General features: G+C 38.3%; 1 protein-coding gene across 1 annotated transcript; it reads left to right on the top strand.

Annotated features, from left to right (window-relative positions):
• The first annotated feature begins 3,392 nt into the window (after nucleotides 1-3,392).
• On the top strand, nucleotides 3,393-19,135 carry LOC107551403 (UPF0258 protein KIAA1024-like). The gene is made up of 3 exons (XM_016232986.1): nucleotides 3,393-3,539; nucleotides 7,428-7,658; nucleotides 18,679-19,135. Exons 1-3 carry the CDS (start codon nucleotides 3,393-3,395, stop codon nucleotides 18,868-18,870), a joined length of 570 nt encoding a protein of 189 aa, XP_016088472.1. The 3' UTR covers nucleotides 18,871-19,135.
• Nucleotides 19,136-19,683: the final 548 nt, after the last annotated feature.

The raw sequence follows: 19,683 nt of genomic DNA, 5'->3' as shown, positions 1-19,683 counted from the left end.
ATTTATTCTTTGCCAACTCTTTAATTCTCCACACTGCTTCTGAAAAGAAGGCCAAAAATGCCTTTTTGATCAATATATAATCATCTGGGACTTTTGAGAACTCTTGTTGTGGCTTCACCGGTCCTGTTGCTTGACCACTACCACTTGCTCCCTCAATCCTTCTCACTGCTTCTGCATATGAAACCTTGTTCTCATCTCTTACTTTCTGCACTAACGTAGCCTTTTCATGAGAGGGACACCCTTTAAATGCAGCCACATGGTTTCCCTCACAATTACAGCATTTAGTCTGACTTTTACACTCTTTAATGTCATGATCTTCACTACAATTTCCACATCTGCGTTTACCTCTACATATTGCTGCTATATGCCCAAACCTCTGACACTTATAACATCTCAGAGGAGGTCTTTCATACTTCCTGACTCTGAAACACAGATAGCCTAGCATAACTTTCTCTGGCATTTCTTTTTCCATGAACGTCAACAATACCGCAGAGCTTTCCCTACCTTCTCCTCTTTGATTCTTTCCCATGCGGGTAGCTTTAACCACCTTCCCTCCTTTCAGATTGGTTTTTAATTCTTCCTCTGAAATTTCGTAAGACACATTATAGATAACTCCTTTTGCACCATTAGATCCAGGGATGAAACCCTCTACACTCTTACCGCTCAAATGCTTCACTTTACAGGCTTTAGCTTGCTGTTCAGCTGTTTTACACATTATCATTAACATACCATTCGCTAGAGTCTTAGCTTGCCTGACATCTCCAAACTCACGTTTTATAGCACTTGAGATCTTCAGTGGACTAATCGTTCCAAAACCCCCACTATCATCCCTCACTTTAAACTCTTCCTCATTTTGCTGGTAATCCACTTTTCTACTCTTAACGTTTCTATCCATATCACTGTCAATTTCTTGATTTATTTTACGATTTCTCTTCCCCTTGCTACTCTTTATCTGTTCCCATTCCCCTTCGTCCTTCCCACTCCCCCCACTCCCACTCCCACCTGACATGGGCTGGCGTCTGAGTTGACAAACAATCCGATTTAGTTTATCTTCTCTGCCCACCTCAATAGAAACTTCCTTTTCCACACCAGCTCCAGGTAATAATCCTAGTGCAGTCAGCTCAAGAATACACACCCAACCGTGTGTGTGAGGTCCAGACACAAGACTACACACGAAGGGAACTTAAAAGGAGGGAGAATTAAGGAATTAACAAGCCACAGGTGAGACAGCAGCTGAAGTAGTTAATAAGATAACGATGGGGAGGGAAACCACGAAGACAATGAGCACATGGTGAACTGTCAAAACAGACAAAACAACAACAACCTGCTGATCAGACCGAAGTCATGACAAATACAAATAAAACTGTAATACTAAACTGTATAGCCACTAGATGTCTGCATAGCCTTTTATATAAATATACGGGCTATAATATCTAGATGGTGAAACAAGACACGATTTTTAATAGTTCAAATTGTTTTTACTATAGTTTTTATTAGTTGTAATTTTAAAGTCATACTTAAAGGGGTCATATGATGCTGTTAAAAAGAACATTATTGTGTGTATTTGGTGTAATGAAATGTGTTTATGAGGTTTAAGGTTCAAAAAACACATTATTTTCCACATACTGTACATTATTGTTTCTCCTCTATGCCCCGCCTTTCTGAAACGCATCGATTTTTCCAAAGCTCATCGTTCTGAAAAGCGAGGTGTGCTGTGATTGGCCAGCTATCCAGTGCGTTGTGATTGGTCGAATATCTCAAGCGTGTGACGGAAATGTTAACTGTTTTGAACGAGCGCACCTTTTTTAACAACCAAAAAGTTTAGTTGTCTGTTGCGGAAGTACAGACGTTCCTCTCGTTGATAGCAGAGGAGCGGAGAGCTTGATGGGGCGACGCGGAATGAAGAAGTTTTTTTAGGAGTCGTGGTAGTAGAGGCGGCGCAACTATAATGACGTGAATAATCCCGCCCACTCTAAAGCGGTACTGAACTGCGGTGGAGACGCGAACCGTGCTGAGCCGTACCGAGCCGAGTCATACCACGCAGTGGAAAAGCACCATAAGTGGAATAGGGACCGGCCACAGCAGAGTTAATGAGACATGCTGTGAGTAACCCAATCTGGCCCAGCTCTTTGCCAAACAAGCAGTTACACTCGGCCCACATGCAGCAAAGAATTACGGCCCTTGTGTGGCCCAGATCTGGACTACAGACATGAGCCATAACTGGCCTAAATCTCAGCCAAATAGTAACTTATAACCAGCCCTGAACTGGGCCAGAACAAGTTTTAATAGTGCTACCCAATCTCCAGTCTTTAACCTGAAACCCCAAAACTGAGCCATAAAAAAGCCACAAAACAACTCCATCAATAGGCAGTAAAACACACAGCTACACCTTTAGACAATTAAGTGTCTGTAATCCACACATCTTTAGATTGAGAGGGAAAGACTTTCTGGCTCAGCTGGGACTCGAACCAGAGATCTTCTTGTTGTGAGAGACAGCATTTCCCACTGAGCCACTTATGCTGCGCTTAGACACAGATATTAAATACAGACACTTGTGCAATAATAATACATTCAAAATTGCTCAACTTTTTTCATGACTGAATGTATATATATATATATAAAAAAAAAATCACCAAGCACATGTCCTCATATCCAGTCTGCTCTCCCACTGAGAGACAGTGTCCCCTGCAACAAGAATGCTGCACTTTCTGAAGGAATTCTCAAAATACAAAGACATCTGAGAAAGGTTCTACAAAATTAAAAGCATAGACCACACACATAATTCTATTTTACACACACACACACACACACACACATGTTTACTTATCTAAATGGGACATTCCATAGACATTCCAAGTGTGTGATGTTTATGCATTTTCTCTGTTAAAGGAAAGGTAACAGTTGATGTTTGTATCTCAGTTGATGTACCTCAAATCCAGAGGTTACAGGAGGAAGGCATGTTTACTGTATGTGTTTTAATGTTTATTTTGATAATCAATTTTAATTGCAACCTCAATGATTAAGTGGACACAAATTAATTTAAATCTGACCCTATACTCATGAAAACAAGGGAAGTTACTCTTGAAGATGGTAATTATTAGTTTTTTGATAGTACAAAGTCACTGACGGTAGATTGAAGTTGAAATTATAGTATGATTTTATGTTATTCCACACAACAAACAGAAAATGTGTACAACAAACTATCATATCCCTTGTTTATCCATGAGGATGTTATTGCGTAACATTCTGTCAGTCAGTAGCTGTGGGACTAGCCCTTTACTGGCAGGATAGTGGCTTCATATGTGCTCAGATAGAGTTACATCATGAATAATTCACACTCACACTGAGATCAGACTCAGTAAGGCTCATTTCAACCTTACACAAGTCACAAAATGGACATAGCTGTCTTGCCAAACAACAATCATCCAGAGAAATTCCTGCAGCTGGATGTGGGAATGTTGCCGGCTACACATGGAATGTTCCAGATTGGTGCTGTGTTGTCTGGACAAAGACAGTGGCAGAACAAGATGTACTCACAGGTAAACTCTGTTATTACAGACTCGAGCTGCTGCGGAAACCCTCAGAATAAAGGCGGATGAGAGAGTGTGTTCCTAGACAGACATCTTCCCTGATGAACACCTCTTCATGCAACTTCTGTTTGTGGAAAAACTTCTCCTTGATCACAAGAGAAAATGGTTTAAAGCTATGTATTGGAGCAGAATTTATAGTCTTTAGGATTCAAGTTGTGTATTCAGCAATTTGACAAAAGGTGAAGTTATATATTTTTAAATATATTTTCCCCCCCCACACCTTTTTAAATTTGTCAAGGAGTACCTTGATTAATACTTAAAAAGTTGACGTAGTTCTTTTGATTTTAGTCTTCAGTTCGGTTGATGTCAGGGCTGTGAAATGATCTAATATTCTACATACAGTATTCTTAACAGTTATAATGATGAAGTTCAAATCTGTCAGTCAAAATCTGTCATCATTATCATCATGGCACATACATGCAACCCAGTCTCATCACCCAACTGGAAAAACATGTTTTTTACAATTCAAAGTAGGTGGTCACCTGAGGGCAAGGGTGTCCAATCCAGCAACTGGAGGGACTCTGTCTTGCAGATTATAACTCCAACCCAATTAAACACACCTAAAGCAGCAAATCATAATCCACTGAATGAGTTAATGACAAAGAGTGAGTGCACCGGGTGCATCTTCCGGCAAGATGTGGGAATTCATTTGGTGCAAAGCTCACAGAATATGGGCTAACTCGATGTAGGGGTGGGAGAAAAACTAAAACAATTTTCTGATGCAACTCTCGTTGCAAATTTTCTCTCGTCACTGATTCTGAATCGATTCTGGGCTTCAGTTTTTTCCCTGCATGTGTACATTGACACTTGTGTGTGCTAGATATGGCCATATTCTGCTTGCTGCATATTTTGCTGTGAATAACTCTGTGAATGGTTAAATGCACTTGCATCTCAAATGCTTTTGTAATGCGAAATAAATGTAAACGCAGTCATTTATGTCTTAAGGACAGAACAAAACATCTGATATTTTAAAATAGAGCTGTGCATTAGTGTGAATGCAGTCTGTTAGACCTGCCACTGTCTCTGACAGGAGTGTCAAATTCAGTCCCTGGAGGGCCCGTGTCCTGAAGAGCTCAGCTCCAACCCTAATTAAACACACCTGAAGCAGCTAATCAAGCTCTTCAGGATCATTAGCAGCTTCTAGGAAGGTGTTTTAGAGCTGCACTCTGCAGGACAGTGGCACTCCAGGGGTGTATTCCAGAAAGTGGGTTTTGTTGGAAACTCAGAGTAGTAACTAAACCTCGCGGTAAGTTATCATAGTGACTTACTCTGTGAACCTAATCTGGTCTGGAGCAGGTTTTCTTCGGTAAACCCAGAGTTTATTTCGGTCTCCTCCCCCTTTTTAAAGAGTAAGCAATGTTTGAAGGGGTCATATGATGCGATTTTAAGTTTTCCTTTCTCTTTGGAGTGTTACAAGCTGTTCATGCATAAAGAAGATCCCTAAAGTTGCAAAGACTAAAGTCTCAAACACAAAGAGATATTCTTCATAAAAGTTAAGAGTCAGCCACGCCCCCCTAAAACGGCTCGTTCTAACACGCCCCCACATGTCTACATCACTATGTGGGAAGATTTGTCGGCCAATCACAACGCACTGGATAGCTGGCCAATCACAGCATACCTCGCTTTTCAGACCGATGAGCTTTGTAAAAATCGACGTGTTTCAGAAAGGCGGGGCATAGAGGAGAAACAATAATGTACAGTATGTGGAAAATAATGTGTTTTTTGAACCTTAAACCGCATAAACACATTTCATTACACCAAATACACAAAATAATGTTCTTTTTAGCAATTACATAATGTATTCAGTCAATTCATATGATTGCTTTAAATACCACATTCATTGATTAACGCTGCAAAAATTGCTTTTATTGCTGAGATTTTTGCCTTATTTCAAGCACTTAAATCATGATGCATTTTCTATATAAGAAAAAATATATACGATATTTAGTCTTGTTTCCTGGGGTAAACAAGTTAAATTAATTGCCAGCGGGGTAAGAAAAATAATCTTAATGAAAATGGAAAGAACTTTCATTTTCATCATGCAGACACTTTATATGTGACAAAAATGGCATGTCTTTTTATAAGGGATCCTGTAGATGAGGAGGCTGCATTAATACGCGGGGAGTTACATTTACATCAGGAGAGGATTTAATTTAATTTGATTTAATTGATTTATTTTGCCATATCCACATGCATATTTATTTGAACGGTACCATTTTTAAATGGCGTTCACTTGATAACATCTTGTTGCGACCTCTAAGTAACCTAATAATTAGAATTTCCTTTCCAGTGTGGTTGGATGCATTGATTACACACACATTCTCACCATCACACCTTCCAAAAATGAAGCTGATTACTGTATTGAATGGAAGGATGCCAGATGGAAGGGTAGTGCAAGATATATGCCGTAACCACCACCACAGCTGTTAAACACAAATTATTCACAGTTTATTTGGTCATCTTTATGTTCTACAAATACAAAAGCAACAAATTATTCTTTTCCCTGTTGTATTTTAATATTTGTATATTGGCCATCTCCTCTTCATCTCTCAGCGGTGCTGGTGCAGGTTCTCCTCACATTTTACGAGTCACTGCCTTCTTGCTGTTGGCTTCTGAATAGAAGTCAAATGTTTTTCATTACCCTAATCAAGAAATGTAGCATGTTGGATTAGAGATCATTTATTTATGTGAAAAAACATTAGACTATGTGGAAAAAGCTGCTGCACATTTGAAATATATATACACTGAATGATATTTATTGAATGTCAAATATTTGTAAAGTCATGTAATGTTAGCCTACACCCGATTGAATTATGTTTTTGTTTATTTTTTTTATTTTATTTTTTATTTTGCCTGTGGGATACCATGAAAATGAATATTAGTTCAATAAATTACCATTCTGACAGTTTTCACCTGATAACACTGATTTAGAATTAAAGTTACATATTCCGTAGTTTGCGGAAGTCTCTTTGGCGGGAGCTGTTGCCATGGTGAATCGTAATTTCGGAGCTCCATTGATCATGGCTTTTCATAGTCGTGGTGCACACGCTAAACTCAGAGTCAACCTACTCTGAGTGGATTGAACTAACTCAGTTCAGCTGTTCTGAAACCGAAAACTCAGAGTTTCCCATCTCAGGGTAAATCAACTCAGAGTTCAAGTTTTAACTCAGAGTTTGTTGAATCTCCTTTCTGGAATACACCCCTGGACTGGCGTTTGACAGATGTCATCGGTAATAATCAAACAGCAATAATGTTCAGAAAAAGAGAAAAATCCATCACTGCGCTTGTCTGGAAACTGCCAGATACTGAAAGCACTTTTTGTTTATAGCTCCCATATATATATATATATATATATATATATATATATATATATATATATATATATATATATAAAAAAAATTAACCATATAATTGTTTTGATTTATTATGAATTTATAATTTATGAAAAATGTACTCATTTAAATAATTCAATAAAAGTGCACAAATAAATGTAATATTCAATGTTGGCAAACTTATTAATTAATCATTTAAAAAAAAAATGCTGATCAAGAATCATGGTTCCAAAGAAGGGGGATCAGATTGAATCCTGAGGTGCCTAAAAATGTCCAATCCTTTGAGTGTACAGGAATTACAGAGGGCCACTTCCTGCAGAATTTAGCTCCAACCTGATCTGACCTGATCCTTAAGTTTCTAGCAACCCAGAAGACCATTATTAGCTGTCCCAAGTGTGTTTAATTAGTGTTGAAGCTAAGGGGTATGTTTTATTTGTTTCACACTCGATAGAGCATTAACCTTTCATTGACATACCATCTTCATGAATCTCTCTTTGTTGTGTAGGGAAGGGAGAAAGAAATGGAAGGAAAGCTATCAGCAGACAGTCATGTGTTTGAAGACAGAGAGCTGGAGAAACACATCACTCCTCAAACCCTGAAACCAAAGATCAAGCAGAACCCTCTCTTCTCTCATATCAACATCACTGACATAGAGGAGAACAAGTCCAAGCCATCCTGGACCATTCAGGACTATGACAGACACACTGCACATGGTCAGCTGGCTGACTACATGAAGGTATTGCATTAGCCCAAAGCGGGCAAAGACAAACACACACTGGATATTGCAATTTGAATAACATCACATTATGACAATGTTGTAACGATCGGTCTTATCGGTCGAATTACATGGGTTTAAAATGGGGTCAAATTAAACTGTGTAAGGTAAAATAAGTGTTTTAAAAAGATGTGACAATGAATAGTGTATTTACACAATTAACAATGAACTTAAAACAACACAATAAAACTAGAATAACTTAGGCTGTTAAAAGCATGGAGTCCATTTTAATCACAGTCCTTAAGAAATCCAGCGTGCTGTAAATTCCAATGTAAAAGCATCCCCCAGTGTATATACAATCCAAGGAAATTGATAATCCAATAAAAGTGAGATGCTGGATTGCTAAATCCTTAAAAACCACTGCAAGCAGAGATGCGCACAAATACATGACAACGTATATAAAAAAAAAAAAGCAAAATACCTCAGTTCAAACAGATCAAAATACAAAATTCTGTGGGGAAAACATGTATCAAAATACAAATAGAGTTTTGAAAATACATGTAAAATTGGCCATTCAGTGAAGTATTATTATTAGACTGAAATGTATCTAGACTTATTGTGAATGCAAAAAAACATTTTACAACTGCTTAGAAATGTTTGTTTTCATTGTGCTTCAGTCAATGATGAGCCACAAACACTGATGTTCTGCTGATTTATTTAAAGACCTGTGTTGTTGATACAATGATGACCATCTGATCTGGATACAGACTGGATCTGGTGGCTACGGTGACCTCGGAATAAGAGAGAAACAGACTAATATTAGCTTAGATGCCATTCTTCTAGCGATGTAACAAGTACATCGGGTGTTATGAGAAGTGTTCCCGGTTCCAGTTGACCTAATTAATGCAGCCTAAAAATCCTTTAATGGATTTGAATATTAGAAATGTGTTAGTGTGTTATGTGTAAGCCAGGTTAAAGAGACGTGTTAGGTAGATTGTTCCAGAGTATGGGAGCTAAATAGGAGAAGGATCTAAAATAGATCTTTAAAAGCTGTTCTGAAACCGAAAACTCAGAGTTTCCCATCTCAGGGTAAATCAACTCAGAGTTCAAGTTTTAACTCAGAGTTTGTTGAATCTCCTTTCTGGAATACACCCCTGGACTGGCGTTTGACAGATGTCATCGGTAATAATCAAACAGCAATAATGTTCAGAAAAAGAGAAAAATCCATCACTGCGCTTGTCTGGAAACTGCCAGATACTGAAAGCACTTTTTGTTTATAGCTCCCATATATATATATATATATATATATATATATATATATATATATATATATATATATATATATATGGACAACCAGCTAGCAGTGCATTACAATAGTCCAGTCTAGAGGTCATGAATGCATGAACTAGCTTTTCTGCATCAGAAACAGGTAACATGTTTCGTAGCTTGGCAATGTTTCTAAGATGGAAGAATGCCGTTTTTGTAACATGGGAAATATGGTTTTCAAAAGACAAGTTGCTATCTAATATAACACCCATATTTTTGACTGTAGAGGAAGTAACCGTACATCCGTCTAGTCGCAAATTGTAATCCAAGATATTCTATGTACTGTTTTTTGGTTCAAAAAGTAATATCTCTGTCTTATCTGAATTTAATAGGAGAAAATTATTGGTCATCCAATGTTTTACATTTTTAACACTCTGTTAGCTTAGATAATTTAGAAGTTTCATCTGGTCTTGTTGAGATATATAGTTGAGTATCATCAGCATAACAGTGGGAACTAATCCCGTATTTTCTAATAATATTACCAAGGGGCAACATGTATATTGAAAATAGCAGAGGACCTAGGACAGATCCTTGTGGCACTCCATATTTTACTGGTGATAATTGAGATGACTCCCCATTTAAATGAACAAGGTTGTAGCGATCGGACAGGTAGGATCTAAACCATCTTAAAGCCTGCCCTTGAATACCTGTATAGTTTTGTAATCGATCTATGAGTATGTCATGATCTATAGTGTCGAACGCAGCACTAAGATCAAGAAAAACTAGCAATGAGATGCAGCCTTGGTCTGACGCAAGAAGCAAGTCATTTGTCATTTTAACAAGTGCAGTTTCTGTGCTATGGTGGGGCTTGAAACCTGACTGAAATTCTTCATAGAGATCATTTATTTTGCAAGAAGGAGCACAATTGAGTAGACGCAACTTTTTCAAAAATTTTAGACATAAAAGGAAGATTTGAAATTGTTCTGTAATTTGCCAGTTCACTAGGATCTAGTTGAGGTTTCTTAACCCTTGTATTATGTTTGATTTCTGAGTACAATTTTGATGGAGCGGGTCAAATTGACCCTAATTTAATTCAATGCAATTCCCTAAATATCAGATTATGAAAAACAAGAAGGAATCAGGTATGAACAGAACAATGTTAATATCAGTATTTGTCAGACATTTCGAACAATTAATATCAAAAAAGTATGATTTTCAAAAATGTGTTTAACCACAATTTTTAAAACTTGTTTGTTTTAACAAATGTTGAAAATAAACTACTGTAACTTTTAAAATGTGTATTCAACATATTTTCTTTTTTCCACATTTATGTTCAAAACATCCTAAATAAACAATTTAATATTGCTGTGAAATGAAATTAAAACGTTTCTTTCCATAAACAGACTTTTCCCTAAACAGGCTCTTTTGTTCTTTAGACTCATGGAACAATATAAAAAAGTCACTCTTGACAGGATGTGCACAAAGCAAGCATGTGCTTTCTGCAGACGAACTTCTTGCATTTTACACATATGGTGCTGGTTTTGGTGTCATGTTTGGTGGGGCACACCTCGCATGTTTTCCTCTTTTTCCATCACATGTATTCACCTCTGGATTTCCTGTGGGTCTGGATTCATCTGCTCTGGCTGATTCTACCAAAGCTGCAGCTGCTGGAGCTCGAGGTGGGCAGGAGCGGTGTTGGATTTCGGTGTGATGAGTGCTTTTCCAAGCTCCTCCAAGAAAAGTCGACGTTTGCACAGTTTGCCCTCATTCCAGTTTGGGTTGATCTCACACCACAGGACAAATGCATTATATGCTGACACATCCAGGATGTTATAGAAGACCACCAAAGGCCAACGGGCAGTCTTGCGCTGGCAGCTGTACGCTGATGTGACTTTGTCCAAGTTATCAACTCCTCCTTTCGTGGAGTTATAGTCCAGTACCATTTCTGGCTTCAGGTCCCTTCTTGCACTCAGTGATGCATATCTGTGCATTGTACTCATCACAAGCACTTTTTTTTTTGGACAGTAGGAAGCAATTGTTGCAGTTTCAGAGAAAGCATTCTTTCCTTCATATCCAGAATCTCTCTGGAAAGCTCAGGCTTGTTTTTTTTATTGTTCCAATCATGGTCAGCTTTCACTTGAGTAGCTCTTCACCAAGTTTGTAGGATGTAAAGAAGTTGTCACAGGTTATGCAGTGACCTTGCAGCCCTTCACTCATTTGGAGAACAACCTGCATCCCCTGGTCTCTCTCAGGTGCTCCACCTGGTGGCTTGCCTGTGTAAATTTGCATGTTGCATGCATAGCTGGATTTGGCATCGCAGGCTGCCCAAATTTGAATGCCATATTTTGCAGGCTTTTTGGGCATGTACTGGCGAATGGAACTAGACGTTCATCCACTGTGATGTGTGGTCCAGGATTGTACAGAAGAGGCAGAATATCAATCCATTTATCCCATACTTCCCTAACTACAGCTAATTTGTCTCTCTCACGCCGCCCGGCTCTGGTTTCACGGTTATCAAAACGAATGAGCCGAGAAATTATGTGAAATCTTTCCAGAGACATTGTTGCCCGAAATATTGGCCTTCCACACTCTGTATTCCATGAACTTTCAGTTGCCTCTCCATTTGATCTGTACACACCAGCTAAAATTAGCAGTCCAATGTAAACATACAAATCAGTAAGATCAAGTGGTTTCCATTTCTCACCAAACACACGGCTTCCCTCCAGATTAGTCATGTCCAGGTCAATCTTCTCAATTGGTTGTACACTGAACAAAATTATAAACGCAACACTTTTGTTTTTGCCCCCATTTTTCATGAGCTGAACTCAAATATCTAAGACTTTTTCTATGTACACAAAAGGCCTATTTCTCTCAAATATTGTTCACAAATCTGTCTAAATCTGTGTTAGTGAACACTTCTCCTTTGCCGAGATAATCCATCCACCTCACAGGTGTGGCATATCAAGATGCTGATTAGACAGCATGATTATTGCACAGGTGTGCCTTCGGCTGGCCACAATAAAAGGCCACTCTAAAACGTGTAGTTTTATCACACAGCACAATACCACAGATGTCGTAAGTTTTGAGGGAGCATGCAATTGGCATGCTGACTGCAGGAATGTCCACCAGAGCTGTTACCCGTGAATTGAATGTTCATTTCTCTACCATAAGCCGTCTCCTAAGGCGTTTCAGAGAATTTGGCAGTACATTCAACCGGCCTCACATCCCAAAGGAATGCGTGTAGTGAAAATCAGTACATTTTCCATAGGAAGAGACACAAAGCACAGTAAAAATGGACTCCTATCTAATTAATTTATCTAATTAATACTAATTAATCTTTATTAGTTTGTGCATCAACACCCCAAGCGAATTACATTTGCAAATTACCATGCCCTCACACAAAGGGTCGTAAAACCCTCCAGCAATTGCAACCTCCCGCTTGGGATTTCAGCCTTTCTCATTGGACAAGCCCATCCTGAGAGGCGTGACTCTTCTCAGACCTTAAAGGCCTCACATCAGTGACCCACCTTCAGTCTGCGGTTCTGTTAGATTCTGAGAAGATGTGAGCTAAAACGCTCCTAAGGACACCCTAAGTTCGCGCCAGGCCTCGGGCCTTGACTTTCCATTCACCAAGATCATCTGACTCAAACTGGTTCTATTCCATCAACCAACTTCAGCAAAGATCAACTTGAGCCTTCAGATTGCATCAGGAATCTCTGTCAGACAGACAACACGTGCAAGTATCAAACTTAGTCTTATTAATTGATACATTAACCCTTTAAAACTGGATGTGTCGACACAATTAACCACGCTCTACTTATGTTATCATAACTCACCAACCGTTTGCACTATGAAAAAAAATCCAATTGCATCTGATAGTAGACAGCTTGTGCTTTATGACAATATACGGCTTAATACGGTAATTGCATGCTTTCCATCAGCAAATCACAGCGGCTTTCGGGGAGAGGGGGAAGGGATTTGAAGCGGGAGATACAGAGCGCAGCAGGATACAGAGTTTGAGAGTGCAAAATATAATTTAAAAATTGACAAAAACATGGCGAAGAAAGGTTTGACAAGATAGGAGGCGATTGATTTGATCTTTGATGACACCTGGGAAGAGGCTGAGCATGACTTCGGACCTGGAGTCTATTCAGATGTTGAGGAGGCGTATGCTGCTGGCATTGATCCAGACATGGATTGGTAAGTGAAGTTTATGTTTCTTTCTGATGAATCTATGAGAAATGTGAGTAAAATAGTCATAGACTCCGTGTTTCAGTTCGAAAAACCACTGTTTCACACACTTATGTGGTATATGTGCGTTGCACACGCGTGTAAGTGCGTATGTGCATGCATGCGTTCATGTTTGCTCGTGTAACGTTATGTGTGTGCATGCATGCATGCATTCATGTTTGTGCGTATGTATGTGCATGCACATATCTATGTGTGTGATTGTGTGTGTACATGCATGTGTGTGTGTGTGTGAGCAACTGCAGGCTTTATTTTTATTGTTATTTCATTTTTATTGTATTTTTTATAGTAAATTTTTTTTAAACAAAGGGCTGTGTGCCACCAACAATAACAAGTAACCGGGCAAAACTTTCAGGAGCTGCTAGCTGCTCAGCTCACAGGTGTTCCCCTGGATGGCAGCCCGAGAGAGAGATGCGATCATCTGCCTGTTCCTGTCAGTGATACTCAAGACCTTTCACAGCGGGCCAGTTTGGGTCGGCGTCGTTGCATACGATGCAAAAGGAGCACCCCATGGAAGTGCCAGGAATGTGATGTGGGACTACGCTTGCAGTTAGACAGGAACTGCTTCAGAGAGCACCACATTTAAATGACTGGATTGAAGGATCCAAAAACGCCTGGAGAACTGGGGTAAAACAAATGGCTCCTGAGTGAAAACTGTGCAATCCAGTGTCCCAAAAAGTGTTGTATATATGTATTGCAGTTCCTTTTTCAAGACTGAGGCATTAGATTCTTTCGTTCATGAGTTTTCAGATTTTTTCTAAATAAAAAGCAGTAAAAAAATTCAGTTTTTTTATTTTTTGTCTATTTACTAACTCACCACACACAATAATGTACAATAACTGTAATTTCCTGAAAGCCAATAATTTTCTGAAAAAAATGACACCTTGCACTTGAAGATACCACATTGTGTTATAATTTTATACTCCAAAAACCAAAATGAGTGAAAACGGCCTATTTTAGCTTTAGGTTCTAAAGGGTTAAATTCAAGTTTTTGTTTTTTAAAGTGACGACCAAGGGGATAGCGACAGACAGTGAGTTGATCACGTTTGATCAATTTAGCCTTCTCAAATTATGACTACTTGCTTAAAATAAAATATATAGATATCAAACATTTCAAGCATATCACAATGTTAAAGTAGTAGAAAGTTTTACTACAATGTCGGGGTATGTTTCTCTTCTGCAATATCTTGGACGACTAGTAAAATGACAGGATCTAGGTCCTCACTTCTAGCACAATTGATTCCAGTACTTATTTAAAAATGTTTTGCCTGCCTTGATTATGCTTTTCTCATTTGTAGCAGTAAATGATAAGGATTGAGTCTCTGGAACATAATAACGCACGGTAGCACTACAGAGTATATTGATGTTAATTAACCCCTCTTCCTTATATCAGCCCACAAGACAGGAGGAATAGACAAGTTTTGGGTTTATTTTTCCAATGTTCAATAAACACAAAGAATAGTGGGAAATAATAATAATTTATAATAATTAATCATTTATGCATTTAGCAGACGCTTTTATCCAAAGCGACTTACAGTGAATTCAGGCTATACATTTTTTATCAGTATAAGAAACACAAATAGACCCTTGTGTCACTTTACTTGAATTCACCAATGAGAAATTTATTCAAAAAAAAAAAGTTTCACTTAACTCAAATTTTTGTCAGTCTCTTTGCCCTCTGCTATAATAGTCAAATCAACAAGAATCAAGGTAACAGTTCCCGCAATATGTTCAAATGATATTCAGTTTAACTGACAGCATGTATTACATTCCACATCAGATAATCTTTCTCATGTAAATCAACATACCTGAGTGAGAATCACAAAAGTCGCAACCCAATATTACCTCACTGCGGAACTGGGCTGGTATTGGAGTGTCCAACAGCAACCTGTTCAAAAAGAAAAAGTCTTTTCCTTTTAAACACAAAAAAAAGCAATTCAGAGGAAATCGGCGAACACATCATCCACATGAATGTTTCAAATATGCAGAACAGTCTTTCCAGCAAACACTGTAATGCAGATTCATTTAAAACAAGGCTCTGTTACCAGTTCTGAAAGTCCATGCAGATGTCCATCCAAAAAACAAACAAACAAATAAAAAAAAAGACAAATCTTGAGACAAAAAACATGGCAAAGCGTCCAAAAAAACAACTGTGAAATATAAAAAAACTAAAAGCCAAGGAGCAATGGCTGGATTAGGAAAATAAGGAAATACTGGAAAAAAGGAGAAATGCAGTCCCAGGAAGAGGATCAAAGAGTTCACAATGTCATCCGCCTCCACACAGTGGCAGTAATGTGTCAAAACAATGATTGAGGATTTCTGCGAAAGAACAGCAGCAAAAACCACTCGTTCCAAATCAGCTTTACTCCAAAGCAACAACAAAAATAATGTCCGTGTATTTCTTCCAGATGTCAACTGTACTGAAATAACAATGAAGAAAACTCCCTTCGATCGGAGACAGACACTCAGGCCAACACATCGTCTCAGCACACATGAAAATCTTCTTAGATCACTGGTCTCAAACTCAAATCCTGGAGGGCCAGTGTCCTGCACAGTTTAGCTCTAAACCTAATAAAACACACCTGATCCAGCTAATCAAGGTCTGCAGGATCACTAGAAAATTCAAAGCAGGTGTGATTTGGAGCTAAACTCTGCAGAGCTGTGGCCCTCCAGGAATTGAGTTAAGGCCACATTCAGCCCAAGATTGTTTTCTATGTGGGTTCTTAGCATATTGGAGATGCTCTGACCCAGTCGTCCAGCCATCACTATTTTGCCCTTGTCAAGGGCACTCACATATTTCTGCTTGCCCATTTTGTCTCCTTCCAACACATGAAATTCAAAAACGGACTTTTCTTTTTCTGCCTAGTATATCCCACCGCACTGACAGGTGCCAATGTAACAATGTAATTAATGTTGTTCATTTCTCCTGTCTGTGGTTTTGATGTTGTGGCTGATCAGTGTATGAAATTGTAGCTTTACATTTAAGAGATGTCTGTCCGATGCAAAAGGAGCACCCCATGGAAGTGCCAGGAATGTGATGTGGGACTACGCTTGCAGTTAGACAGGAACTGCTTCAGAGAGCACCACATTTAAATGACTGGATTGAAGGATCCAAAAACGCCTGGAGAACTGGGGTAAAACAAATGGCTCCTGAGTGAAAACTGTGCAATCCAGTGTCCCAAAAAGTGTTGTATATATGTATTGCAGTTCCTTTTTCAAGACTGAGGCATTAGATTCTTTCGTTCATGAGTTTTCAGATTTTTTCTAAATAAAAAGCAGTAAAAAAATTCAGTTTTTTTATTTTTTGTCTATTTACTAACTCACCACACACAATAATGTACAATAACTGTAATTTCCTGAAAGCCAATAATTTTCTGAAAAAAATGACACCTTGCACTTGAAGATACCACATTGTGTTATAATTTTATACTCCAAAAACCAAAATGAGTGAAAACGGCCTATTTTAGCTTTAGGTTCTAAAGGGTTAAATTCAAGTTTTTGTTTTTTAAAGTGACGACCAAGGGGATAGCGACAGACAGTGAGTTGATCACGTTTGATCAATTTAGCCTTCTCAAATTATGACTACTTGCTTAAAATAAAATATATAGATATCAAACATTTCAAGCATATCACAATGTTAAAGTAGTAGAAAGTTTTACTACAATGTCGGGGTATGTTTCTCTTCTGCAATATCTTGGACGACTAGTAAAATGACAGGATCTAGGTCCTCACTTCTAGCACAATTGATTCCAGTACTTATTTAAAAATGTTTTGCCTGCCTTGATTATGCTTTTCTCATTTGTAGCAGTAAATGATAAGGATTGAGTCTCTGGAACATAATAACGCACGGTAGCACTACAGAGTATATTGATGTTAATTAACCCCTCTTCCTTATATCAGCCCACAAGACAGGAGGAATAGACAAGTTTTGGGTTTATTTTTCCAATGTTCAATAAACACAAAGAATAGTGGGAAATAATAATAATTTATAATAATTAATCATTTATGCATTTAGCAGACGCTTTTATCCAAAGCGACTTACAGTGAATTCAGGCTATACATTTTTTATCAGTATAAGAAACACAAATAGACCCTTGTGTCACTTTACTTGAATTCACCAATGAGAAATTTATTCAAAAAAAAAAAGTTTCACTTAACTCAAATTTTTGTCAGTCTCTTTGCCCTCTGCTATAATAGTCAAATCAACAAGAATCAAGGTAACAGTTCCCGCAATATGTTCAAATGATATTCAGTTTAACTGACAGCATGTATTACATTCCACATCAGATAATCTTTCTCATGTAAATCAACATACCTGAGTGAGAATCACAAAAGTCGCAACCCAATATTACCTCACTGCGGAACTGGGCTGGTATTGGAGTGTCCAACAGCAACCTGTTCAAAAAGAAAAAGTCTTTTCCTTTTAAACACAAAAAAAAGCAATTCAGAGGAAATCGGCGAACACATCATCCACATGAATGTTTCAAATATGCAGAACAGTCTTTCCAGCAAACACTGTAATGCAGATTCATTTAAAACAAGGCTCTGTTACCAGTTCTGAAAGTCCATGCAGATGTCCATCCAAAAAACAAACAAACAAATTAAAAAAAAGACAAATCTTGAGACAAAAAACATGGCAAAGCGTCCAAAAAAACAACTGTGAAATATAAAAAAACTAAAAGCCAAGGAGCAATGGCTGGATTAGGAAAATAAGGAAATACTGGAAAAAAGGAGAAATGCAGTCCCAGGAAGAGGATCAAAGAGTTCACAATGTCATCCGCGTCCACACAGTGGCAGTAATGTGTCAAAACAATGATTGAGGATTTCTGCGAAAGAACAGCAGCAAAAACCACTCGTTCCAAATCAGCTTTACTCCAAAGCAACAACAAAAATAATGTCCGTGTATTTCTTCCAGATGTCAACTGTACTGAAATAACAATGAAGAAAACTCCCTTCGATCGGAGACAGACACTCAGGCCAACACATCGTCTCAGCACACATGAAAATCTTCTTAGATCACTGGTCTCAAACTCAAATCCTGGAGGGCCAGTGTCCTGCACAGTTTAGCTCTAAACCTAATAAAACACACCTGATCCAGCTAATCAAGGTCTGCAGGATCACTAGAAAATTCAAAGCAGGTGTGATTTGGAGCTAAACTCTGCAGAGCTGTGGCCCTCCAGGAATTGAGTTAAGGCCACATTCAGCCCAAGATTGTTTTCTATGTGGGTTCTTAGCATATTGGAGATGCTCTGACCCAGTCGTCCAGCCATCACTATTTTGCCCTTGTCAAGGGCACTCACATATTTCTGCTTGCCCATTTTGTCTCCTTCCAACACATGAAATTCAAAAACGGACTTTTCTTTTTCTGCCTAGTATATCCCACCGCACTGACAGGTGCCAATGTAACAATGTAATTAATGTTGTTCATTTCTCCTGTCTGTGGTTTTGATGTTGTGGCTGATCAGTGTATGAAATTGTAGCTTTACATTTAAGAGATGTCTGTCCAAGCTGATTTTGTGTCTTTCAGGAGGACCCAAAAGAGCTGAGCTTCTGGCTGGAAGATCTCTACACCCCTGGTTATGATTCACTGCTCAAGAAGAAAGCAGCTGAAATGAAGAGGAACAAAATTTGTAAAATGCTTGCAGCCATCATTCTGTTAGTTTGTGTGGTTGTGATTATTATTACAGTGCCAATAGTGGTAACACGATCAAGAGACTGATGGAGCTATGACAAGCGCTAAACCTGCCTCTATTCCAACAATCTGACAGTTCAGGTGAACAACAGCAAGCACTTCACATCGTGTGCATGTCCTATAATATTGACGGGGGTGTCAGTATGATGACTGGTATACTGTCTAAATTGCATTTTGTCTGTTGTGATTAAACTTAATCCACCAGGCTTGTGGTTCACTAAAAACGAAGGAATAGCCACATTGTTCTGTTTTGTTCTTACAACCATTATTAATATTTAGTTTTTTTTTTTACAGCCAGCTGGGATAACAACTGGTCTTATGATGATAAATATATTTTAAAATGCAATTATTTAAATGGAATTGAATTGAAATTGGATTACCGCTCATCTGGAGTCTCGATACAGGCCAGTGTGCCGAGACTCCAGATGAGCGGTAATCCAATTTCAATTAAATTCCATTTAAATAATTGCATTTTAAAATATATTTATCATCATAAGACCAGTTGGCACACTGGCCTGTATCGAGACAATGGACTGTTATTAAGGGAAGTGGAGTGTTTACATTTCAATATCAATTCTACTTACCTGCTGGTTTCTTGCTCTGCTGTTTAATGAACATTGTAAATGAGCATACCTGCACAGTAAATTCCCCAGTGTTAAATCAACACCGCTTGGTGTTAAAAGTAATTAGAGTTAATTAGGTACTTCAATGGTTAATTAAGAGATGAATGTTTGATTACTGAAGACACCTTATGATAACAAGCAGAATCACTGAATGAAAGAGAAACACAAGAACTACAGCTGACTTCCAGCCACAGCCTTAGAGGATCAACAAAATCAA

The sequence above is a fragment of the Sinocyclocheilus grahami genome, unplaced genomic scaffold (assembly GCF_001515645.1).
Source record: "Sinocyclocheilus grahami isolate Dianchi unplaced genomic scaffold, SAMN03320097.WGS_v1.1 scaffold423.1, whole genome shotgun sequence".
NCBI classification, from domain to species: domain Eukaryota; kingdom Metazoa; phylum Chordata; class Actinopteri; order Cypriniformes; family Cyprinidae; genus Sinocyclocheilus; species Sinocyclocheilus grahami.
The sequence above is the reverse complement of the archived record's forward strand: the minus strand, read 5'-3'. Positions and strand labels throughout refer to the sequence as shown.